The sequence below is a fragment of the Elgaria multicarinata genome, chromosome 6 (assembly GCF_023053635.1).
Source record: "Elgaria multicarinata webbii isolate HBS135686 ecotype San Diego chromosome 6, rElgMul1.1.pri, whole genome shotgun sequence".
Taxonomy (NCBI): Eukaryota; Metazoa; Chordata; class Lepidosauria; order Squamata; family Anguidae; genus Elgaria; species Elgaria multicarinata.
Genome location: NC_086176.1, coordinates 101,522,913 through 101,547,628, shown reverse-complemented (window position 1 = coordinate 101,547,628; position 24,716 = coordinate 101,522,913). Strand labels below are relative to the sequence as shown.

The following is a 24,716-nucleotide window of genomic DNA, read 5'->3' as shown; positions in this document are numbered from 1 at the left end:
GGGCCCTAAGAAGCATTGCTAATAACAAGGCAGCAGGAGACGACGGTATCCCAGCTGAACTGTTTAAAATATTGCAAGATGATGCTGTCGAGGTGATGCATGCCATATGCCAGCAAATTTGGAAAACACAAGAATGGCCATCAGACTGGAAAAAATCAACTTATATCCCCATACCAAAAAAGGGAAACACTAAAGAATGTTCAAACTATCGGACAGTGGCACTTATTTCACATGCCAGCAAGGTAATGCTCAAGATCCTGCAAGGTAGACTCCAGCAATTCATGGAGTGAGAATTGCCAGATGTACAAGCTGGGTTTAGAAAAGGCAGAGGAACTAGAGACCAAATTGCCAATATCCGCTGGATAATGGAGAAAGCCAGGGAGTTCCAGAAAAACATCTATTTCTGTTTTATTGACTATTCTAAAGCCTTTGACTGTGTGGATCATAACAAACTGTGGCAAGTTCTTGGTGGTATGGGGATACCAAGTCATCTTGTCTGCCTCCTGAGGAATCTGTATAACGAGCAAGTAGCAACGGTAAGAACAGACCACGGAACAACAGACTGGTTTAAGATTGGGAAAGGAGTACGGCAGGGTTGTATACTCTCACCTTACCTATTCAACTTGTATGCAGAACACATCATGCGACGTGCTGGGCTTGACGAATCCAAGGCTGGAGTTAAAATCGCAGGAAGAAACGTTAACAATCTCAGATATGCAGATGACACCACAATGATGGCTGAAAGAGAGGAGGAGCTGAGGAGCCTTATGACAAAGGTGAAAGAAGAAAGTGCAAAAACTGGGTTGCAGTTAAACCTAAAAAAAACCCCAAGATTATGGCAACCAGCTTGATTGATAACTGGCAAATAGAGGGAGAAAACGTGGAGGCAGTGACAGACTTTGTATTTCTGGGCACAATGATTACTGCAGACGCTGACTGCAGCCAGGAAATCAGAAGACGTTTACTTCTTGGGAGGAGAGCAATGACAAAACTTGATAAAATAGTTAAGAGCAGAGACACCACACTGACAACAAAGGTCCGCATAGTTAAAGCAATGGTATTCCCCGTAGTAACCTATGGCTGCGAGAGCTGGACCATAAGGAAAGCTGAGCGAAGGAAGATAGATGCTTTTGAACTGTGGTGTTGGAGGAAAATTCTGAGAGTGCCTTGGACTGCAAGAAGATCAGACCAGTCCATACTCCAGGAAATAAAGCCAGGCTGCTCACTTGAGGGAATGGTATTAAAAGCAAAACTGAAGTACTTTGGCCACATAATGAGAAGACAGGATACCCTGGAGAAGAGGCTGATGCTAGGGAAAGTGGAAGGCAAAAGGAAGAGGGGCCGACCAAGGGCAAGATGGATGGATGATATTCTGGAGGTGACAGACTTGACCTTGGGGGAGCTGGGGGTGGCGACGGCCGACAGAAAGCTCTGGCATGGGCTGGTCCATGAAGTCATGAAGAGTAGGAAGCGACTGAACGAATAAACAACAATTTATAGTGGCACAGAGGGACCAGGGCTTTGTGGGATTATTTCATGAGATGAAATAATTTAACCAGTCTAGGGTATATGCTCTTTAATGGGTGGGATGGGTATTTGCTGCTGTCTCATGCAATGAAATGTCTTGGGATGTCTCTGTTTGCATCTGCTTGGGAGCCTCTCTTCCCCTTATCTCAGAAATTGTGGTGATGGGTTGTTAAGCAGTGGTAAGAAAACAAAAAGCAGTGCTGAACTTTACAGCCCTAATCGGTTTAGGACTAGTCTGCCTGGGTGCCTTCTCCCATGTATTCCTGCTGGATTACAAAGATCCTCTTCAGAGGATCGTCTCCAGGTGCCATCACCTACAATGGGCAGCTACCAGAAAGAATCTTTTCCAGAGTGGCCTCCATCTGTGGAATTCTTTTCACAAGAACCACCTGCCATCTTTACTGTTTACATTTAGACAACTTCCTCTTCCAGCAGGTATTTAATTTCTAATCTGTTGCTCTGATTATTTTTACTGCCGGCTTTTTAAAACCACTAACATTTTAATATTTTGTTGCATTTACTGTTTTGATAATTTTATTGTTCTTTTTATGGTTGCAAGCCACCCTGAAGTCATCTGACAGTTAGGCAACATAGAAATTCAATTACTTAATGAAAATAAAAACATTAGGTACAATTGTCTTTAATCATATGTTGTTGTTATAAATGTTTTATTTATTACATTTATATATACCGCCCCATAGGCGAAACTCTCTGAGCGGTTTACAAAGATTAAAACGCTGAACAGTAAAATTCGAGATACAAAATTTAAAACCACGTTCTCTCAAAAAAAAAGGGGGGGGGGACGGACGCTGATAACTTGCTACCCAAGAGCTCGTCAAAGCCTAGAGACGGCTCAGTACTCAAGCAAAGCGCTCAGGGTACGCGAAGTCCTACTTAACCGAGCTTCAGCAGCGGCAGCTTTTTAAAAGCGGAGCAGCCGCGCAGGCTTCGCGTGCTCTACGAGCGCCCGCCTCTTTTCAGCGCGCGCGGCTATGCGGGCACCTTCACGTGGCCGCAGGAGGAAAGGAGGGGGGGGGCAACGCGCGGACGTCACTTCCACTTCTCCAGTGGCGTAGGGAATAAGCGAGAGGCAGGCAGAAGAGGAAGGCAGTTGAGAGCAGCGAGCGCCGAGCGGAACGTGAGTGCGGCTCTTACAGCCGCCCCCTCCTCCTCCTCCTCCTTGGGGCTGTTTCTAGAGGGGAGGGGGGAATGAAACGCGGGCCTTCCTTTCGCTCGCGCGGCGGGGCAGGACGGTTGGGGCCGCCATGTTGTGGCCCTAGGGGCCCGAGTCCCTCAAGGAGGGGGCGGGGGGAGTGTCCTTCTTCCGCCCGCTCCGGAGAAGAGGGGGCGGGGGGGAGGGAAAGCTGGCTGTGGGGCACACTCGGCCTCTCGCTGGGAGGGAGGGAGGGGAAGGAGGCGCGGCTGCCCCGAGGCTGCCATGTTGGGAAAGAAAGGGAGGGGGCAGGGAAAGCATCCGAGGGAGGGAGAAAATGGCGGCTGGGAACCGCCCCCTCCCCGCCGTCGTAGGGGATTCCCCCCTCGACACCGCTCCGGGCCGTGTGCCGCCCACGCTTCCCCACTGTTGCCGGGGCCCCACTTCTTCCTCCTCCTCTTCTTCGTCCACGCGGCTCTCTCCATCACAGAGTGACTTCTCACCATCTTCTGACTACGATTTGTGGTCTCCTTTTCTCCATCTTCCCTCCTACCGTTAGGTGTTTCATAGCAGCGTCCGTCCCCCGTTTTTCTATCGGCTCATTCACTGACGTTCTTCCTCAGGGTGACTCGAACCTCACCAAAAACCCAGGCGATTGTGTCCACCTCAGTGATCTCTCCAGTTTGACAGCCATTTAATGTGTTGCTCTCCTAATCTCTACCTTGGCAGGATCTACACTACTGCTTATAACGGTTTATAATGGTTATGACAACTGTTCAGGCCCAGGACACATTACAAATACAGTTTTCATACCGTTTTAAAAGTGTTATACCCTGCTTGGTGTAGATTGGCCCCTTGTGGATTGACAGCATGCTTCTTAGGTGCCACATGAGGCACAGATCTTGGGGGTCTTGTGGCACTCTTGGGCAGGGATAAGAGGTCAGTGAGCCATGCTACAGCACAGATGGGCTTACACTCTTGTCTACCTTCCCCATTCAGTACTGCTGCCTGTTCCACATTGGTGGGCAGAATTCTGTCTGTTAAGCCTGTTTCACCTAGCACTTCTCTATTTCTAAGTATTCTAGCTGCATATTTACAGTCTTCACGTGATGGCTCAGTTCCTTTGGCATTAGAACATGAGAAGAGCCACGCTGGGTCAGACCAAAGGTCCATCTAGTCCAGCAGTCTGTTCACAGAATGTCAATCAGGGACCCACAAGCAGGACACAGTGCAACAGCACCCTCCCATCCATGTTCCCCAGCAACTGGTGTATATAGGCTTACTGTCTCTGATACAGGAGGTTGCACATAGCCATTAGGACTGGTTGCTATTGTTAGCCTTCTCCTCCAAGAATTTATCCAACCCTCTTTTAAAGCCATCCAGATTGGTGGCCATGCCTGTCCTGTAAACTTCCAACAATGTATACATGTTTGTGACACCTTTCTCATAACCTCTTGGGACCTTGTGCGCCGCAGCTTGTTTTCAATAGTTCACTCTTTCTGTTCTTATTCCAAGAGTGGGGAAATCTATGGTCCTTCAGATGTTGTTGGACCTACTTTCACCATTTCTGACCATTGGCCATGCTAGCTGGGACTGGGAGTTGAAATCTAACAAGTTGTGGCAGGCCACAGGGTTCTCACCCCTACTTTACTGCATCATGTTAGTTGTGGTTTTAATTTTTGTGAATCGCCCAGGGAGTTTTGGCTATTTGGCAGTATAGAAATGTAATAACTAGCTAAATAAGTAAAATGTTAACATCTTTTATAAGGTATCTCTACCCACATCCAAACAGAGCCTCTCTTTCTAGAATATTACCCACATACAATTCCACATTTTCCTATGTCATCCTCAAATATCTTTTCCCCTCCTCTGATCAGTTTAGTGAAGCATCTGAAAACTGCTTTTAGAAGCAGTTGAAGAAGTCATGCTCTGTGTCTTCAGCGATGTGGAAATGTCAGATCAAGAGAATACACTGGTCCATTCGGAGGAATACAATGACCTCAGAAGCAACTGCTTCCTTAACATGTATACATGTCCCTTTTTGAGCTAGAACTGTCAGAAGATATACTTTTTCTCTAGAGGAAGTGAACAAATAGCTTTTTCAAAAGGTTAACTGGAAAGAATTCCTGCATTACATGTATCAATCACTAGGATGCAACAGGTTTTACTCTAACTCTGGAATAGCCAACTGGTACTACTATAAAGCTATATATTTACCTACGATAAAGTCTGGCCATTTATGAGGGGATCAACTTTTAGTGCTTACACACAACCACTGAGAATAAAGGAATTGGCTGTCCTTAGTCTAAATACAAATACATTTCTACTTAATGTCGTTTCTTGCTTGCTACATTGTTTTTGAGGAAGCTTGCTTAACGAAACCTAATTCCTGGCTATTTCTCTATGCAAGGCCTATTTCTCTAGCTTAATCTGTTCTTACCACCTTTGTTCAAACAAACTCACAAGTCCAGCTCTATCCATCTGTACTTCTAACAAGATAAGGACCAGGCATTCTGTGTTCCTCCCCTCTTTCCCTTATTTACTCTGGCCTGTGCTGCCATTTCTTCCCATGTGTGGCTAATACCAGGCTAAGCCTGGTATCCTCTTCCTTAAATTATTTTGAATCCCAGTTGGTCTCAGTAGAACTTCTGAGTAAGTGTGCCTGGAATGGCAGTGCTGGAAGGGATGATATGTGTGTGTATATAAAATTGTGAGGATCCCTTATTGTAGGAAGCATGTACTATTTTTTCACTGCATTTTTTTCTTTCTAGGATGCCTAAATCAAAAGAACTTGTGTCTTCAAGCTCATCTGGTAGTGACTCAGAGCATGAAGAAAAAGTGGTGATTATTTTATTTAAAACATTTTTAGTCTGTCTTTCCACAGTTGCTCAAGGAGGCTCACATTAAAACATATATACCCAAAATAAACACAGCCAAAATAACAAGGATAAAACAGTGACATAAGCCTTCCAGAGACTAATTTAGAGTTTCTCCCTCCACTTATCCAAAGGCCTTTATAAATGGCTGGACTTTGCATAGCTGCTTAAAGTCCACAAGGGAGAAACATAAATATATCTTCAGGGGTGGGTTCTTTCATAAAACCACTAACCTTGTTCTTAATATAGTAATTATAAACACTTACTGAGCACATGTGTATTACTTATTATGATATGATTTCAATTTTAAGATGTGGAATATTCTTGGGATCACAATGAATAGCTTGACTGGGCTTGTTTAATTTTTATTCCTGTTTCTAGTCAAAATCCCTAGAGTATTCTGGATCTGTGGCTAAAAAAAGGATATATTTGGGCATATGCTTGCATAAAACATAACTTGCCAAATGTATACTTGATAACTGATTTTAAGGCTAGTGCACTTTAACAACTTTCTTAGCAAATATCTCCTCGCTTCTGGACACACTAAATGGATAGGCATCTAGGTTCTAGGTAAGTGTATGGAAGACTGCAGCTTAATTAAAAATAACCTCTTTTCTAGATAAGAGTTTTTCAGCAAGCATTGCCAACAAATTGAGGGGTTAATCCTTCCGTGATTTGCTGGCTATGTTTGTTGAAAAAACATGCAGAATTTTTAGGGCAGCTACTAATCCAGCTACTAATCCAAATTTCAGTGTATATTAAGATGGAGGTTCTCAAATGCTGACACATTATTCTTTTAACTTTCAGCATGTGAATCATCTACTGGCGGTGAGTAAATAGGCTCTGCTCAAGTTTTTCAGTATAAAGAGAGGCCAGTTGATCGCATTCAGAGCTATTTTGAGAGAGTTAAGGTGCAATCCTATGCATGTTTACACAGAAAAAAGTCCTGCATCTCCCAGCATCTCTCTGGGCAGCCATGCCGGATGTGGCATGCTGGGAATTGTAAGACTTTTCCCAGTTTAAAGATACATATGATTGCACCCTTAACTGCACTTGCAATTTAGCACTCTCCTGCCTTTTGTAGACACAACTTAAATGCTATAATTTGAAATATGCAATCATGAAAATAAGGCTGCTTTCACTTCTGCACCAAATTGATGAAAAAGGTGTTCTCATGATTACAAAATGCAGTTTTTATTTTGCAAAATTGTTTCTGATAAATATTGGGAGGGTCCACGTGTAACACTAAACCATGACTTAACACTATGTACACAAGCAGAAAGGATTCTTAATGAAGCCTCGAGCTCATGCACTCCCCCCTCCTCTTACACAACTGGGAACAGGAGTAAACTAGAATTTAGTTTCACTTTAGCAGATCCTGGCTTGTCATTATGTGTGAATCAGGAATGATGGTTTAAAATAAGGTCTAATCATTTGCTAAGCAAACCAGCAACAAACCCCTGGTTATTTTGCTGGCTTGTTTAACAAATTAGAATTTCATTTAAAACACAATTCCTGATTGCACATGAGGGAGGGATGGGTGAACATGTGAGATTAGTGCTTTGTGTGAGCTCCTCTGGCTTTAGCACTACATGCAAACACAGTTGTTGTATTTCCCTGTTTTCATAGTTGTTTTTCATTCAGTGGTTTTCTGGGCCTTCCTATATTATGATTTTAGAAGAGAAAGGAGTATCACTGTGTCCTTTCTTTTGAAAGAAGCGTTATCTACTTTCAAGTACAGCAGGAAGATTTCCAAGGATCATATGAAAGTGGTCCTGCACTTGATAGACGTGTTCTGTTTTCCAGTAGGAGCAGATAAGCTAATGTTGAGTGCATTTTAATACCCCTCATTCCTGCACTTTTATGTGTGGGGGAGGGGAGACTAATTGGTATAAACTTGTAACTACTTTTCCAGTAAGTTCTTAACTCATTTTTTTATTTTAAATGTCAAGGAAAAAAGGAAAAAACAGGCAGCACCAGAAAAGCCTGTGAAGAAACAGAAAACTGGTGAAAGTTCCAGAGGGGCAGCCTCCTCCAGGCAAAGTAGCAACAGAGATGAGAATATGTTTCAGGTAACTGGTGGCTCTTACGTTGAAGAGTTGGTGGGATCATTAGGCAGTGTGTTCTTTCGTTGTACTTGAATTTTACAAAGTGAAAGACCTATGGGTTTGTATCCAGTGCGATCCTTCTGCCACAGGACTGGCCACCCCTGGTGGATTGAATTTCCCTTTCCTGCTGCAACCCCCCCTTCCCCCAAATCTGCTTCAGAGGGTGGGGGACCCTCCTGAGGTGACAGTGAGTCAACTTAATTTGCAGCCATCCACAACACCAGCTCTGGAATTTAGTTTTAGTTTCCCTAAACGTTATTTTAGCTAGTGAAAGGAAGAAAACCTATATGGACCTAGAAGCTTCTTGCAAAAATCGTTTCTCTACTTGTTCTCCAGTCGCAGATGTCAGTAACATACAGGATAGTGTGCAGTTTTATAGTACACCAGAGGGAGAACTTAGGGAGTACAAATGGTGTGTACAGGTCCAATCATGATAGTTGCAATGGATAGGGTCAGGTAAGAAGCTGAGCCTGCGGTAGCAACAGTATTTTGTCTAAGAGTAGTGGCATTAAATGTTGAAAGCTACTGAATCAGAAAATGCAACTAGTTCAGAGGTACAAAAACTTCAGGCTTGGAATCCCAATTCTGCCCTCCTAGAGGCCCCAGCCGGCCACACCCCCTTCCCCCAGCTTCTGATTGGTGGCCCTTGTGCAATCCCCCCCACCCCATTCTATAAGGTTGAAACACCCTTCCTAACGATTAGTTACTGGCAGTATGAGTTTCGAAGCTAGAATATGCTGGTATTTTTGGCCCACTACTTTTACCTTCATCTCACCTCCACTGGGATGTAGTCCCCAAGAGCTTCTCAAAAATGGAATTTGGCTCCTGGAGTAATTGGTTTGGATTTGTCTGGCCCAGATATGCAAAATCCAATTTATCTCTGAACGTCATAAATGGGAAGCATATTAATGAATTCTGCTTCTTATTGAACTAGCCTGTTCCTATGCAATTTCCCCACAAAGTAAAATTATGTTGAACTGTAATCTAGATGGGAGCGTTGTGAAATGTTGTTCAAGTGACTGAAGCCTTGTGCTTGCGTGGTATGTCTAGCTCACTGCCAAATTGGGTGAAGATCATTGGAGCCCTGATTGTGACTGAGTTATCTTCGATAGCCTGTGTATTTGTTGTTGCAACAAGACTGAAGAGTTGAAGAGTTCTCAAACATATGTCTGTGAGATTATGAAGGCTGTTGTTTTGTAATTAGCAATTTCATTATTGGTTCTTGTATTTTGACAGTTAATTGGCAATTCGCATCATGCAGCCTGGTGATGAATTCAAGTTACTATCAGTTTCAGTTTCTATTTATGATGTGTTCTTAACCTATCTTACTGGTCTGTTGTAAGGATTTCTAGAATTGTATAATATTCTTTTAGCACTTCAGGAAAATGCTACAGAAATACAAAGTATTATTAGCAAGTCACCCGGTTGCCTTCCAAGCTTAAAATTGTTATTTGGTACCATGCTTGTGCTTTGTGCCGCTATGTTAGCCAAGTATAATAACATTTTGCTGTAAGGTTTACTCCCGCATGCGTACTCTGGGAGTAGAAAGTAATTGGAGCTGTCAGAGGCCAAAGATGCTGGTAAGGATGGCCCAAATAAGGAGCAGCATTCAGTGTTAAGAGAATTGCGTCGCATATGGGCAGACACAGTGTGTTTCAAACATGTTTGTGGTGGTCTGGAGTGGCTGGTTCTAGATTGAGATGTTGATGCATACAGGAAAAGTACATTAAGCAGTTTTGGGGAAGACACTTTGGGCTTGTGTAAATTTTAATGACATAGCTTGTCTCTGAGCAGGAAACACAATGTTAAATATTAAAATGCGTAGATATTAAAATTTATTTCAAAAAATATAATACAAGGCTTGTATTACAGAATGTACTAAATGTTATTAAATCTTACAGAATGCATTGTATTACAGGATGTATTAAAGTCATGCTACTGATAGCTGATATGACCAAGCTATTCTTGATAACAGTGGTACAGCTTTTTGATTCTTTTCATCAGCTACTGAAGCTGTTTTCCCTAATACTGAATCCTACAAAAGTGTGCGAGGTGGGGTCTTCAAGGTTAGATTCCAGTTATAGGAAGTAGGAGAATGTTGGTCTCAGTCTAACGACTTGGTTAAAACAAGTATGGTGTTCCCAGACTTCAACCTATTGCGCAGCTGTCCTTAGCCATATTTTAATGACGATTTCTCTCAGCAGCCTAGCTGATAAAGAAGTATCAGCTATTAATCGTTCTACTGTTAGCATTCTGTTGAAGCTGCAGTTTCCTGCATTAATGGTTTCAGGATGTTTGTTCTCTTGCCGGTGTTTCCTGAACAGTAATCTCTGAACTACTCACATCTTAGTTTGGTTTCCCTGATCTAGCACATTTAAAAAAATTAAGATAATTTTGCCAGTTGTCGCAACACTTTATTTACAATATTCTATTTCTAAATATTTATATTTTCTCTGTTTTATACTTGACTGTTTATAAACAGGATATCTCCTCGGCAGTCTTTAACGTAAGATAATGTTACTGCCAGGTGCTGATAACTCGGGCTGTCATAATTGCTTGTTACATTGGTGGACAACTTCTAGTTCACAAGATAATTTTAGTGTTTATATTCTCTCTGAATTTATGTACTAGCATCAGACAGTGGAACAGTTTTGAAGACCAGAAACTTGTACTTACCAACACAATTTCTGACTTTGGGTGTGCATTCATATTTCTAAAGGTAGAGGCCGGACAGGATGAGCAATGCTGTTCATCAGTTAAGAAATAAGGGTGTTTGAGTAGATTCCCCTCATGTACTTCTTAATATTCCCTTTATATTGCTTTGATAATAGTTCTACAGAAAGATAATATGCGCTTCTGAAAAATGCAGTCAGTTTGGTTTGGAAATACCCATTTTCTAGGAAAATACATTTTGCAGAAAAAAGCCAAGTTCTGAACTTTTGTTCCTCTCTGGTTGTCATTGCTTGTTACATGTAAGAGAGGATAGGAGAGAACCTATAATCTCTAGAATAAGCTGCAGCTTGGTGTTGTTGCACATATGAGACTTTAATAGTATTTAAAGACAGTTACTACCTGTGCTTGGTGAAATAATAGAGTTCTCTCATTTATTGGCAGATTGGTAAAATGAGATATGTCAGTGTTCGTGATTTTAAGGGTAAAGTCCTTATTGATATTAGAGAATACTGGATGGATCAAGAAGGTGAAATGAAACCTGGCAGAAAAGGTAACTATTATTTGCATGGCAACTGTTTAAAGTTTTAGATTATTTCACTATGTTGGGTGCATATGTCTCATACCTAAAGGTAAAACATTGTAACTAAGTTACTAAGGGCAGTAAGAAGGCAGAAAATCTGTATCTTTTAGTAGTTGTGTAGGAGCAATTTTGGTAGGTATCTCTTCTCTTTCTCCACTATTATTATTATTATTATTATTATTTATTTATTTATTTATTTATTTATTTATATAGCACCATCAGTGTACATGGTGCTGTACAGAGTAAAACAGTAAATAGCAAGACCCTGCCGCATAGGCTTACAATCTAATAAAATCATAGTAAAACAATAAGGAGGGGAAGAGAATGCAAACAGGTACAGGGTAGGGTAAGCAGGCACAGGGTAGGGTAAAACTAACAGTAGAAAGTAACAGTAGAAGTCTGCACAACATCAAGTTTTAAAAGCTTTAGGAAAAAGAAAAGTTTTTAGTTGAGCTTTAAAAGCTGCGGTTGAACTTGTAGTTCTCAAATGTTCTGGAAGAGCGTTCCAGGCGTAAGGGGCAGCAGAAGAGAACGGACGAAGCCGAGCAAGGGAAGTAGAGGCCCTTGGGCAGGCGAGAAACATGGCATCAGAGGAGCGAAGAGAGGCCTGGTCTACCTATCTAGCAGAATGAAGTGAGGTGTTAGGATGGAATTTACCATTTCATACCACAGTTGGGGATATTAGTATAAAACTACTATAATATTAGTATAAGATTACTGGTATAGAACTGATATAATATTAGTATAAAACTACTACTATCTCCTACTTTTAATTGCAAACAACATTTTACATGGGATACCATCCAAAAATGGATTCTGCTACCCGCAGATTGAAGTATTACAGTTGCTTCTGCCACTTCAGCTTGCTGCATGTGTATACCAGGGCAGACATAATGAAAGGCACCTACCAAAATTCCCCCTTCTACATAACTACTAAAGGCATAGGAACCCTCTCCTTCCTCACATCTGGTCACCCTATTTTTAACCTGTTTGTGTTAACTGGCCAACCTGAATATAATCAAGTGCTTCCCTTGTTTTTTTGTATTTGGTGTGTCTACCCTGAAGATTGATAAAGGTTGGATATAGGATTAATTGAAGATCACTGCTTCTCTGGCACCAGCAGTATATTATTATTATTGTTATTATTGTTATTATTTATTATTATTGTTATTATTATTATTTCTTGCCCGCCTCTTCATTAGGTTGCAAGATGCTGGTTTTGGGATTAAACACTAGGATGTGCCCATCCCACTGCTGCTTCTCCCCTTTCACCCACCTGGATTGGTGATTACATATGACCTGAGTTCTTATAGTGCGTTCAGAAGCCCATTTCAGTTTCATTTTAACCCAGTTGGCAGTAATCATGGGCAATGCAAAGCCTAAAGAGGTGGGGAAGAGCCTCTAGTCCTGCAGACAAATCCATAAACTGTCTATATCTGAGCAAGGCTTTCAGCTGATTTCTGTGCTTTTGGCTACACTTAACCAGAACTCAGAAATAGCTACTTGTTACAGTATGCAATTTCTTCTAATAAATGGGTAGGCTTACTTGCACTACCTGCCATGTATGTCCTTCCAGTCATGCTGCTTGCACTCCTTGCCTGGTTTCTGCTTGAAGTGCAAGAAATCGGGATGGTGTTTTGTGGATGACAGCAGCAGTTCATTTTCCGTCAGTGCTATCTCTGTTAACCTGCTGTCCGGATGCTGATAATTGATACAAAGCCTCCATGCTGCTGCAGCATGTCAGAACCCTCCTCTTTTAAGCCTTGAAGGTTTAGTTTTGTAACTGCACTTACCATTTGTGGAAGTTATGTCCAGGTACTTTGGATGGGTTGGAAATCTCCACTTTAGTAAAATAGTACCTGATTGAATTCTTGAAGCCTTACTAAAGTGGGCTCTGTGGGCTGTAATGTTGTAAAGTGAGTCATGTCTTTCGTAGGTTAACTTGACTGATTTCCAGCTAGCTTGTTTCTGATTTCAAACAAATGCTTGGTTTGGTACAATGCCAAAAGAGGATAGTGTAGTTTGTGCTATGTATATTTTGTGTGTTAAAAAACCTGTAACACGGTAATATGTATTCAGCTTCAAGAAAAGGCAAATTCTATGGCAGGAACAAATACGGCACAATATATATGTGCTTGTTTATTTTGAATAATTCTACTAGCCTTTAAGAGGTTTGAAGAGCTATGCACTCAGATTCTAATTTCTGACACCTGAAAATCTGATTCAGGCTTGCACCAACCCAATTCATCTGAGGTCCTGTATTTCAAGTATTGTATCTTTAAGTCAAATATGAAGCTTGTGGCTCTCACGATGCTGAATTCTACAAGCGATACCAAATGCTGCAATGGCATGGAATGACTGAATCTATCGTAATCTTGAAGGATTTGTTTTGGTTTATTTTAGGTATCTCTCTAAATCCAGAGCAGTGGAGCCAGCTGAAGGAACAGATTACTGATATTGATGAAGCTGTAAGAAAACTGTAAAGACAAGCCATACAGAAACTACTGTTATAGGTTTAAGTAGTCTTTTTACATTGGCATTCATTTTCTAAACTATTTGTTTTCCAAGCTATTGTATATTTGGATTGCAAAACAATTTGTAAGATGAACGCTTTTTTTATGTGCATTAAAAGTGTATTCTGAGTGAAGTTACAAATGTGCATACTTTTATTAAACAGGTGTTATGTTTTCACATCATGATGTAAAATAAAACACATTCACTTAATACTCTTGAATAAGATATAGTTGTCGGTGGCCTTCTTGACTGAAAGATACTCTTAACAGAAGGGAAACCTAATGTTTTAATAACTGGACACAAAAACGGCCAGTGCTGGACTTCCTGGTATAGTGTACCAAATCACAGCTTTCAATCTGTTGTTAGAAATACACAAAATAATTCTGATACTCCTGAGAATCAGATGGTGAGGACCAAGCATTTTTACATATATAATCAATGGTCTGGTTTTTCTCATTGAAGAGAGGACTCATAGCTTGCAGGTTTGTCATAGCTTAAACTCACTGGGATAGTATATAAAAACATTTAACTTATTGTGTTACTTCGAAGTTGTGATCCATTAATGCCCTTCCCTAGGCCATGCCCCTTATCCCCTGAAAGAGGAAAACCAGTTGCCTCTGATCAGCTGTTGATTAGAGATTAGAATTTTCCCTGCAGGGGTGAATGGGCAAGGCTAGAAGAAGAAGCTGAAGTTGGCCGGCCCGATTGGGAACCCCATGGGCTGGATGTTCTCTACCCTAGTCATCCCTTTTTCTGTTCTTTTTTGTTAAATACCTCTTGAGAGCAAGTTTTCATTGTTAGTTTGGTACTTGGGTACAGATATTGGCACATAATACACAGCTGAAAAGTACAGGTGTGAAAACAGCTGACTTTCAATTTTAGAACGTCAGCTAGGAAAACATGGGGACCCCCACTTGTAAATTTTAAAGGAAAATGAAGCTATAAAGAGGCACTTTTGAGCTGAAAGATTAATTATAAATGAGTTCTTGATTGGTGTTCTGTTAACTTCGTTAACTTTATGGGTTTTTTTGTCATTTCATTTCTTAAATTGAAGTTAGAAGCTGCATATTCTCCCACTCCAATAAAAAATGGTATATAATATATACTGATTGTTCAACTAATTTCATTTCCTGTTCTTAGAACAGATGCAATATATAACTTTATATTGATAATGTAGTTATTTTTGCTTCTCTGTGTAATTTAAAAGTAGGCCCATGTTTCCAGAAATCCATTTTCTTTTATGCAGATCTCTAGCTGGCTTATACTTACTGTTCTGTGTAACAGCAGTGTCCTAGAAGATTATTTGTGTCAGTTGAAAAACTGTCAGTACATTCTTCAACTTGGGGCAATGCATAATTAAAAGGTTTACTTTTTCCATGATATAATTCAGAGTGTTGCCTTCCCTGCTGTAGCACTGAAAAAAAGACTACTCAACTGTACATCTTTTCACATAGAAAGTGCTATGCAGGTGGATCAAGGCAAGGCTATCAACTCCATTTTGTGTTCTGAACGGGAAGGACCTTCTTCCCTTTTAACTTGGAAATTGAACATGTTTTGTGGCCTCTGATTACCCTGGAAGAAAAGGATGTGGCAGGGTGAAACAACACATGCCTGAGCAGAAGTCCCCAAGCTTTATGAAGAACTTGTGGGAACATTTGGGAATTTGAGAAATCATTGTAGGTGCCACTACAAAATAGCTTCCATAACGGATGTGGCTAATCCCATAATGGCTGCCATGGGGTCCTGGCTAATCAAATAAGGTATGGTATGTGTGTGTGGGGTGGGTGGGTAGAAATAGCAAGATGAGGCTGGGAGGGAGGGGAAAATAGCAAGGTAGAGGAGAGAGAAAGCAAAGCAAGGAGAGGGAAGAAACAGCAAGATAAAGTGTTGAGGGGAAAGAAATAGCTGGGCTAGAAGTGGGAATGGAGAGACAGAGAAAAAAGTATCTGATGATGGGGAAAGATTGGGTGGGGCAGGAAGCAACTCTTCTCTTCCTGCCTGCTGAACAGGTAATCAGCAGCAGCTTCATGAACAGGAAGGAGGGCCTGGCATCCTACTATTTTTCCATTTTTAAAATTAAAAATGCATTTTTGAATGGGGAAATGAGTGGAGAACTTTGCAGGTGCCATTGGAGGTGTCTGCAAGCATCTTGTTGGGGACCTCCAGTGGAGCATGAGGCATTGGCCACTTTGTTGTGGCTAAAAAGGAGCTCTGCACATGTGCTTGGCAACAGCCTTTGTGGTGCTCTGCACAGTGTCACTCTTCCTTCACCTGGTGCAAGCCTTGAATGCCGGCTAGAATGTGGCACTTGACTCATGCCCAGAGTCTATGTGGCTCTACCCTTTTTCCACTGAGCGCCATTCCCATAGTGCATGGGTCCCATGTTGCAGGGTTTGAATTCCAGTTGGGTCCTAATTCCAGGCAAGTTGAAGACCACTGTTTTATACAGAAAGAAGCCAGCTGCTGACAGGAGTGGGTAGAAGATAGATGTGTTGGACTTCAACTCCCAGAAGCCCCTGCCAGCATGACTCATGGTCAGGAATGCTGGGAGTTGAATTCCAAAACATCTGGAAATCTATTTTCTGCCCACTGCTGCTCTTGCATGACCAAGAAACAGCGAGGATGGGGCTTTAAAAATGAACTGTCTTGAATCTTGATAGTTTATTTTCTCCAATCAGAAAATAATACTTGATATTCGCTCCTATTAAGAACAAAAGTCTGCATTTGGGATCAACATGGAGCAGATCTTACCCTCCACTCATGATATTGGATGACTCATATTGCAAGGGGAGGGTCTTTACTTAGGCTTCTGAAGACTACTCCAAAGGGGCAGGATGGGTCATATTCTCAAACTACTCACCTATCCTCTCCGCATGGGTAATCAGAGCTATGTGTGCCATGCAAGCACAGAACTCAGCACCCTAAGAATGGTGTGTGTGTACGGATATCCAATATTCTTAAGTTCTCAATTTCTAGTTCTTAAGGAGATGAAGAGCAGCTTTAGAGTATGTAGACAATTCCTAATGAAGTCTGAGACTTTATAGAGAAGCAGCAGGATTTCCACTGTTCTAGTGAGTGAGTTTTCAGTCCATTTGTAACATTGTCTTTTCCCATGAGCAACAGTGGCTGGATAAGGCAGTAATTCTATGCTATTCAATCCTATTGAATTCAGCAGGACTTGCTTCCAAGCATACATCCCTCAGATTGGGCTATAGTTCATGAGAAATTTGTGCAAATATATTTAATTTGCCAGGTTTATACAACTTGCTGAGTTCAGATTTTTCAGTGCAGAAATTTGATTTTAAGTGTAGGATGTACATAGTTTTTGTAAGAATTTCTTTGAGTACTAGTTCTGTAATATTTATTTTATGACAATGACACAGTGTCTGAATAAATTGAAAACCCAGGGCTCCCAGTGACCATCTGCATTGTGTTTTGGGGTACTGTTCTTTTTTTGCCATTTGCCTTTGTTCATTTCAATACAGAAATCCATTCATCATAAGAACGTGAGCTTTAGGGGTTGTAAGTAACCAGGCTAGCCACAAGATGGTGGCATTGCTCTTCACCTTAAATTCTGAAGTAACTTTGTCTAATCCAACAATAATGTCTTGATCATGGAACACTGAGAATTTAATTGTTTTTCTAGGCTCCATGTTCCTTAGCTAGAGCCCTTCCTGCCTTAATTTTATGGGTCTAGTCTGTTTTCTTCTCCTTTTCTGGTAAAATGGTTTGTAAGGATACAGGAGAACAATTCTTAGTGCTATGTTAGAAATGCGAGTTCTGGTCTAGTGAGAAACATGATGATGCTTGGAGAGCAAATGTGGGGAGGGGAGAGGTGGTGGTTAGGGGATACACACAGGAAAATGCCTCAGGTCTCGTTCTGTCATTTTACATCAGCAGTGCTGGCTTCAGGATTTGTGGGGAGCCCTCAGACAAGACACCCTCAGTCCAGGAAGAGGCAGGACATGCAAGCAGAGAATTCTTTCTCAATGTCCCTGACCTCTTTCAGTCCTTTGTGCAATGAGAATGGTGGCATTGTTCATAGCCTTTGCCAGTTTGGGAGCCTGGTAAATGCCTGACCTTTCCTCCCTCTGGAGATGGCCCCAGATAATAGGTCAAATCTGTCCTGAGACTCACTTGAGTCAAGTAGTGAAATTATACTTCTTGACTCAATTCTGGGTATGTTGCAAACAGCTTGAGGAGCTATAAGAATGTGTGGTTGGGGCTCTCTTGCAAAGGAGACAGATATACTTGGAAATCCCCCCACCCCTCAAAGTCCAAAATGCTAGCCAGAAATATGGAGGTGGGTGCGATGTTCATAACTATATCTGTTTTGTTTTGAAATCCAAGGGCAGCTTCGAACAGTGTTATTCTACAAAGTTAAACAGCGCTAGTGGGGCTGTACCAAATCTTCCACTTGCGCAAGCACTTGCACATCACCTTAGCAGTGCGTGCAGTAGGGGAGCCCATGGCACACTGCTGCAAGCGGATACACACGTGTAACCAGTTAGATTCTCCTGATGTGCATAGTTCGGAATCTAGTTTCTGCTAGCACAACGTCATTTGCACTAATGGAATAACACAATTGAATACTTCCCCAAAGCTCAGGGGTGCTTCCAGACAAGGCTGTTATTATGCAATCATACCCCATTATTCACTGAATTTTACAGGGGATCCAGATGATATTGCCTTCAATTTATAATCCTCTTGTGTTTTCCCACTGCTTCTGACATTTTCCTTAACAGAAAAAATCTGTTAAGAAAGAAAAGATGGAATAGCGGCATAATACAATTAATGGCAATATCACTCCATCATATACTATTCTATCCTACTATTCCTCATATTGTAGGATTGTTATTGGAGTTCTTCCTCTGTCATTATACTAAAACCCAGGGTCATCCCATGGAGCTGATTGGTGGGGGATTTAGGATAGATCAGTGGAAGGACTTCTTCTCACAGCACATAGTTATGTGCACACAGCACATAGTCCGGCGAGGTGATGTTTGCCCTGTCCTGGACGGGGTTGCACTCTCCCTAAAGGATCGGGTCCGTAGTTTGGGGGTGCTCTTCGATCCAGAACTGTCACTTGAGGCACAGGTAAATTCAGTGGCAAAGAGCACCTTTTATCAGCTTAGGCTGATATACCAACTGCGCCCTTATCTGGACAGTGATAGCCTAGCTACAGTTATCCATGCTCTGATAACCTCTCGTTTGGATTACTGCAATGCGTTATACGTGGGGCTGCCTTTGAAAATGGTCCGGAAGCTTCAGCTGGTACAAAACAGGGCAGCCCGTTTACTAACAGGGACTGGCTGGCGAGATCACATTACGCCAGTCCTTTTACAACTTCATTGGCTGCCAGTCCAGGTCCGGGCCCGATTCAAAGTGCTGGTATTGACATTTAAAGCCCTAAACGGTTTGGGGCCAGGTTATTTGAAGGAACGCCTCCTCCCATATGTACCTACCCGGACCTTAAGATCATCTACAGGGGCCCTTCTCCGTGAGCCCCTGCCAAAGGAAGTGAGGCAGGTGGCTACTAGGAGGAGGGCTTTCTCCGCTGTGGCACCCCGGTTGTGGAATGAGCTCCCCAGAGAGGTCCGCCTGGCGCCTACACTGTACTGCTTTCGTCGCCAGCTGAAGACCTTTTTATTCACTCAGTATTTTAACACTTAATTTTAACTTAAATTTAAATTATACTGTTTTAACTCTGTATTTTAACCTTATATCAATTTTGCTGCGTGGTTTTATTCTGGTTGTGCTTTTTATATTGTATTTTGTATTTGTATTTTTAACTTGTTGGTTGTTTTATGATGGTTTTAATTTTTGTGAACCGCCCAGAGAGCTTCGGCTATTGGGCGGTATAAAAATGTAATAAATAAATAAATAAATAATAAATAAATAAACTAAGGAATTCGCTACTACAAGATGTAGTTGTGGCCACAACTTTGGATGTCTTTGGAAGGAGGTTAGACAAATTCCTGGAGGAAAGGCTATCAATGGCTACTAGCTTTGATGGCTATATACTACTCCAGTATCAGAGGCATTATGTCTATGTACACCAATTCCTGGGGAATTTGGTGGGAGTGTGCTGTTGTACTCATGCCTTACTTGTGGGTTTCCCATTGACAGCAAGTTGGCCACTGTCTGAGCAGAATGCCCTGTATATCTTGTGGCTGCGCAGTGGTGCAGCATTGTTTAAATGATGCAGTAACCAACTCGCAACTACATCAGGCTTTCCCCCCTGAAACTCCACTGTTTCGTGGTGTCATTTTACCGCAACTTTTTCAGTTGCTCCAAGGTCACCAGGTGGTTTCTTCATCTGTCAATGGTGGCCTTGGTTTGGTTTAAGGAAGTGGGCATTACTAGGGGTGGATCAACGCAGGGTAAGTGCGGCAATGCGGGGCAGGGGGTGGGCCTGACAAGCTGAATGGCCCCCAGCACTGCGGATTTTATTTGGTCTTCATTTCTCTGGCAGGTGACTCTGCTGTTTCCTCCTCCACCCCCATCTCCCTCTCCCATAAAGATAATTTTTAAATTTAATTTTTTGAGAATGGAGCTATCTTTTAACCAGTGCTGTGATTTTTCCTGGGCTTACTCCTGACTTACTCCTGCGTGTAACTCTATCACTGCCACTTTGGGGGGGAATCAGGAGGCAAGGCAGCATCGCATAGGCACGGCCCTACTCTAGATGGACCCTTGGTCTGATCCAGCACGGCTCTTCTTGTGTTCTTAGTTTAAATTGTTTTCGATAGTAATTTGTGATTAAAATGTGATTTTTAATATTTATGTGAACCATTTAGAGATTTTATTAAAATTAAGTAAAACAATTATAATTTACTAAAATAAAATACATAAATACATAAATAAAGCCTTTTTAATGTTAGCAACAGACGCCATTTTTCAGAAGTGGCATCATCTCTGGATGGTGATTTAGGATGAAGAAATCGCTTCTGCCAAAAACCTTTCCAATTAATCTGCGATTATCCAGTGTTGACCCTCCCCTCTACTGTGGAGAATTATTTTTGTTCCATTCCCTTAATGATGCTGTTATGGCAATGTTTTGAGAGTAGTCAGGAATGTTTTAAAGTTATATATAGTTATTAAGCTGTCTTTACGTTTCATGCAGCCTTGGTGAAGTTGAGATTCTAGATTCATGGGTTTCAACATATAGAATGCATTTAGCTAATATTAAAGTATGCAGCTTTGCTGAAGGGCACCAAGAAAAATATTGTGCCTGTTAGCAGTGATATAAAACTCAACAAAACGTTTTATATCAGTCTAACTTTTACAGCTTCCACCGAAGAATCCTGGGAATTGTTTTGTGAGAGTACTGAGAATTCTTGATTAGAGATCCCAAGAACACTCACAGGTATGTAGTTCCTACAGTTCCCCAGGCAAGAGGGAATTGACTCTTATGGTTATGAGGCTATTAGTCATGATGTTTATGACTAATGTGCCTCTGTGTTCAAAGGCAGTATGCCCCACTGGATGTTTAATGGTTTCTTTCAGTTTCTAGTTTTTCCAATATTAAATTTGGTTTGTTCCGAACATTTATATTTATTTAAAAAGATTCACAAGAAAATCTGCATGCATTTTTGTGTGCGTTTCTCCAAATATATGCATTTTTGGATGCATTTTTGCCTAAAATACACATTTTCCCCAAGTAATTTTCCCAACAAGTATTTTTAATGTTATTTTCACCAATATACACATTTTAGTGCACTTTCCCTAATACAGAAATGTTTGTATGCATTTTAATTGAAGAACTTCATTGTAAAATCCAGAGAAATGTATTTTTAAGGATGACTGAGTTTTGATTTGTCTGTTGATTTGAATGTGTGAAATTAGGAAAACTTGCAATATAATGCAAACCAAATCTGCCCCCCACCCCCATCCCTACCAGTTGCTTGGGAGCAGCAACAGGAGAGGGCTATTGTCTCTAAGCCGTGCTTGGGGGTTTCCCGGAAGCATCAAGCTGGCTGCCATTGGAAAACAGAATGGGGTGTGTGTTAGGGTGACCAACTGTCAGGATTTCCCCGGATTTGTCCTGGTTTTTGTTCTTTCCATGGTGTCAGGGGGGATTTTCTATAATTTTCAATAATGTCCTGGAATGATACACCTTCCCCTTTAAGGCTGCCATTAGCATGGCAGGAGGGAATGACATGCTTTCTTGAGGCACATCATTCCCCCACCCCGAGCTCCAATTGAGGTCTTAAAGGGGAAAGTGGGTCATTCGTGGACATTATAGAAAAGGTCCCAATTGGAGTGGATGGTGGTGGTGCAGAATGAAATCCTTTCCCCTCCTCCACTCCAATCGGGTTCTTTAAGGTGGCAGGGGAATAACGTACTTTCTGCAGGACTCAGAAAGCTGCTTCCCCCCCCCCACACACACTAGGTGTCCTCTTTTTTGGTTTCCCAAATATGGTCACTCTAGTGTGTGTGTCTTCACAACACCGCTTTGCCACTCCTTCAGAGTAAAACTCTGTGATATTGCTGCTGTGGGGTTGGGGTGCAAAATCCCCATGGCAGCAGAGTGCGTGGGCTTTCCTGTGGTCACTTGGCTTGTTGGGCCTGCCCTCTGCTCCTCTTCCAATAACCTATCAGTTATTCCATCCGCCCTGGAACGCCCTCAGCTCGACGCCAAAGCAAGGTCACATGGTGGAACGACTGTGGTAACCTCACTTCAAGGAAAAAGTTGGAGTAAGTCCCCGACTTTCTAAATGCCCAGCTTTGGAGAAAAGCCCCACGGTGACTGCAAGTTGGCAGGTGTGTTGTACAACTGGCACAGCGCCACAGCACAGCCACCTTGGATCAAATAAGTCATGTAGACAGCCCCTTGGACTACATGGACTCTTCTTTCTTTCTTTCTTTTTTTTACGAAGCAAGGCTTTTCAGTTTAATTGATTTAAGTATGAACTGTAGGTGTGATCCAAATTGATTTCTAAACCAGTCTAGACTTTCACCCACTTTCCTAGGTCATCAACAGGATGGGAATTTATTTGTTTATTTATTTATTACATTTTTATACCGCCCAATAGCCGAAGCTCTCTGGGCGGTTCACAAAAATTAAAACCATAATAAAACAACCAATAGTCTAAAAACACAAATACAAAATACAGTATAAAAAGCACAACCAGGGTAAAACCACGTAGCAGAAATTGATATAAAATTAAAATACAGAGTTAAAACAGTAAAATTTAAATTTAAGTTAAAATTAAGTGTTAAAATACTGAGAGAATAAAAAGGTCTTCAGCTGGCGACGAAAGGAGTACAGTGTAGGCGCCAGGCGGACCTCTCTGGGGAGCTCATTCCACAGCCAGGGTGCCACAGCGGAGAAAGCCCTCCTCCTAGTAGCCACCTGCCTCACTTCCTTTGGCAGGTGGCTACCTTCCCTCCCATCTGTCTTGCTGTTTCTTACGTCTCAGGAGAACGTCCCCTTCTTCTATGTCCTTGGAAAGTTGGGAGCTCAGTTTTACTCCATTTCCTGCCTTGCTCAAGGCATGATGGAGAGAAAGTAGGATAAGTGCCAGACGTCCTAGGCAGGATTTTGTGCATTGCATCTTACTTGTTCACCCTCAAGTCTTAGCCTTGCTCAGAATGTATGAATTGCAGCCAGAAAGCTATAAGTGGGAGGGAGCCATACTAGAACTCATGCATCGTTATTGCACACATTACCTATTTAAACGTTCATAACGTGAGATCTGACCTACAAGTGCAGCATAATTACATGGTGCTTTTTCTGGACTGTACAATTAAGATCGCAGTGGTGTATGTTCTATGTTGGAATGCTTCCCCATCCAAACAGCAGTGACAAAGGAAACTTTGCTATACATAGGGAAAGGACTGATTTAAAACCCACCACTCTCTTTAGACTATATTTTTTAGAGCACTGACATGTGCAGAATGCAATTAAGAGCCTCCTTTGAGGATGGGCAAATATGTCGGGTCTCTGCATCAGAAGTGATTGAGTGAATGATCTGTTCATACCCCAGGAAGGGGGGCACACAGCAGATTTACCCGTCCGCAGAGGAGGCTGATTGGAAAGAGGTGAGACCAGGCTCATGTCAAGACGCACCTTCTTCCAAGGGTGGTTCTCTGCTGCATCTTGACAGGGGGAATGGCTGAGTCATGTCATCTCACCAGTGCAAAGATGTGGAACAATGACCCCGCAAGCAGAGGAGGCCGAATGGATGGGGGCAAGGCCAGCGTTGCGAACAGGTGGAGTTCCGCCCAGCAGCTTCTTCAGTCATGTGATTTCTTCCGCTGACTCGAGGCCTGTCATAGAAAGCCGCCTTATACACCAGACCAGATGGTTTGTCCATCTAGCTCAAGGGGTGAAGAGCTTCTTCCAACCTGAGGGCGGAATTCCATTTCAGAGAAGCGCTTGGGGGCCACATTCCCATGAAAGCAAAAGAGGCAAGGCCAGAAAACACCAGCCTAGTTGATCTTAAAGCTCTTCATCATGTCACTAACTAAGCCTTAAGGGAGGCATTTCAACCTTTCAGAATAAGGAGGGGGGATGCATAAAAGCTGGGATGCCACCAAATGATGAATGAATAAGTTTATTACGGTATGACAACCAGCACTCCAATCAAATACCATACAATTTAACACATTTAACACATTACATTACATTACAGATGTGGTACGTGAATATTATTATTGTCTCACCACCTTACGGCGTGAGATGGCCTTTATATGTAATGTTTCTTTGTTGTTGTTTTTCATGATGTGTTTTTTTTTGTTCTGTTTTGTTAATATTTACAGTAAAAATGGGGGAAGGTGCTGACTGACACCCAGAGTGGATTCACCGCCCCACTGACATCGGAGCTCCCTTCCCCTAGCCCCATCGCCTTTCCCCCAACCATCAATCATTTGGTGGCGATTTTTTTTTTTGATTGATGGTTGGGGGAAAGGCGATGGGGCTAGGGGAAGGGAGCTCCGATGTCAGTGGGGCGGTGAATCCACTCTGGGTGTCAGTCAGCACCTTCCCCCATTTTTACTGTAAATATTAACAAAACAGAACAAAAAAAACGCATCATGAAAAACAACAACAAAGAAACATTACATATAAAGGAATATCATCCCCTTTCCCCCATCGATGTGCCGTTCATTTAAAAAAAAGGGTGGGGGAGTTATGCATACGTTTCAAGAAAAGCAGACCATATATCCATGTATTTATCCACTCGCAAGTTGTGCCTATACGCCACCCATTCAAATGTTGATGGCGTTGTTAAGTCCTCAATCCATTGCATTATGGGAGGTGAGCATTTGTCCTTCCAACG

At 42.0% G+C, this 24,716-nt stretch overlaps 1 protein-coding gene across 1 annotated transcript; it reads left to right on the top strand.

The window, feature by feature from the left end:
* The first annotated feature begins 2,561 nt into the window (after positions 1 to 2,561).
* Positions 2,562 to 13,656, top strand: SUB1 (SUB1 regulator of transcription). Its single transcript, XM_063128172.1, has 6 exons — positions 2,562 to 2,665; positions 5,452 to 5,521; positions 6,364 to 6,384; positions 7,509 to 7,628; positions 10,779 to 10,887; positions 13,321 to 13,656. The coding sequence occupies exons 2-6, from the start codon at positions 5,453 to 5,455 to the stop codon at positions 13,398 to 13,400; spliced, it is 399 nt and encodes a 132-aa protein (XP_062984242.1). The 5' UTR covers positions 2,562 to 2,665; position 5,452; the 3' UTR covers positions 13,401 to 13,656.
* Positions 13,657 to 24,716: the final 11,060 nt, after the last annotated feature.

Coding starts and splice junctions, on each gene's coding strand:
- SUB1 (XM_063128172.1), top strand. CDS start 5,453: ATGCCTAAATCAAAAGAACTTGTGTCTTCAAGCTCATCTGGTAGTGAC. Junction 5,522..6,363: donor CAGAGCATGAAGAAAAAGTG/GTGATTATTTTA, acceptor TTTAACTTTCAG/CATGTGAATCATCTACTGGC. Junction 6,385..7,508: donor ATGTGAATCATCTACTGGCG/GTGAGTAAATAG, acceptor TTAAATGTCAAG/GAAAAAAGGAAAAAACAGGC.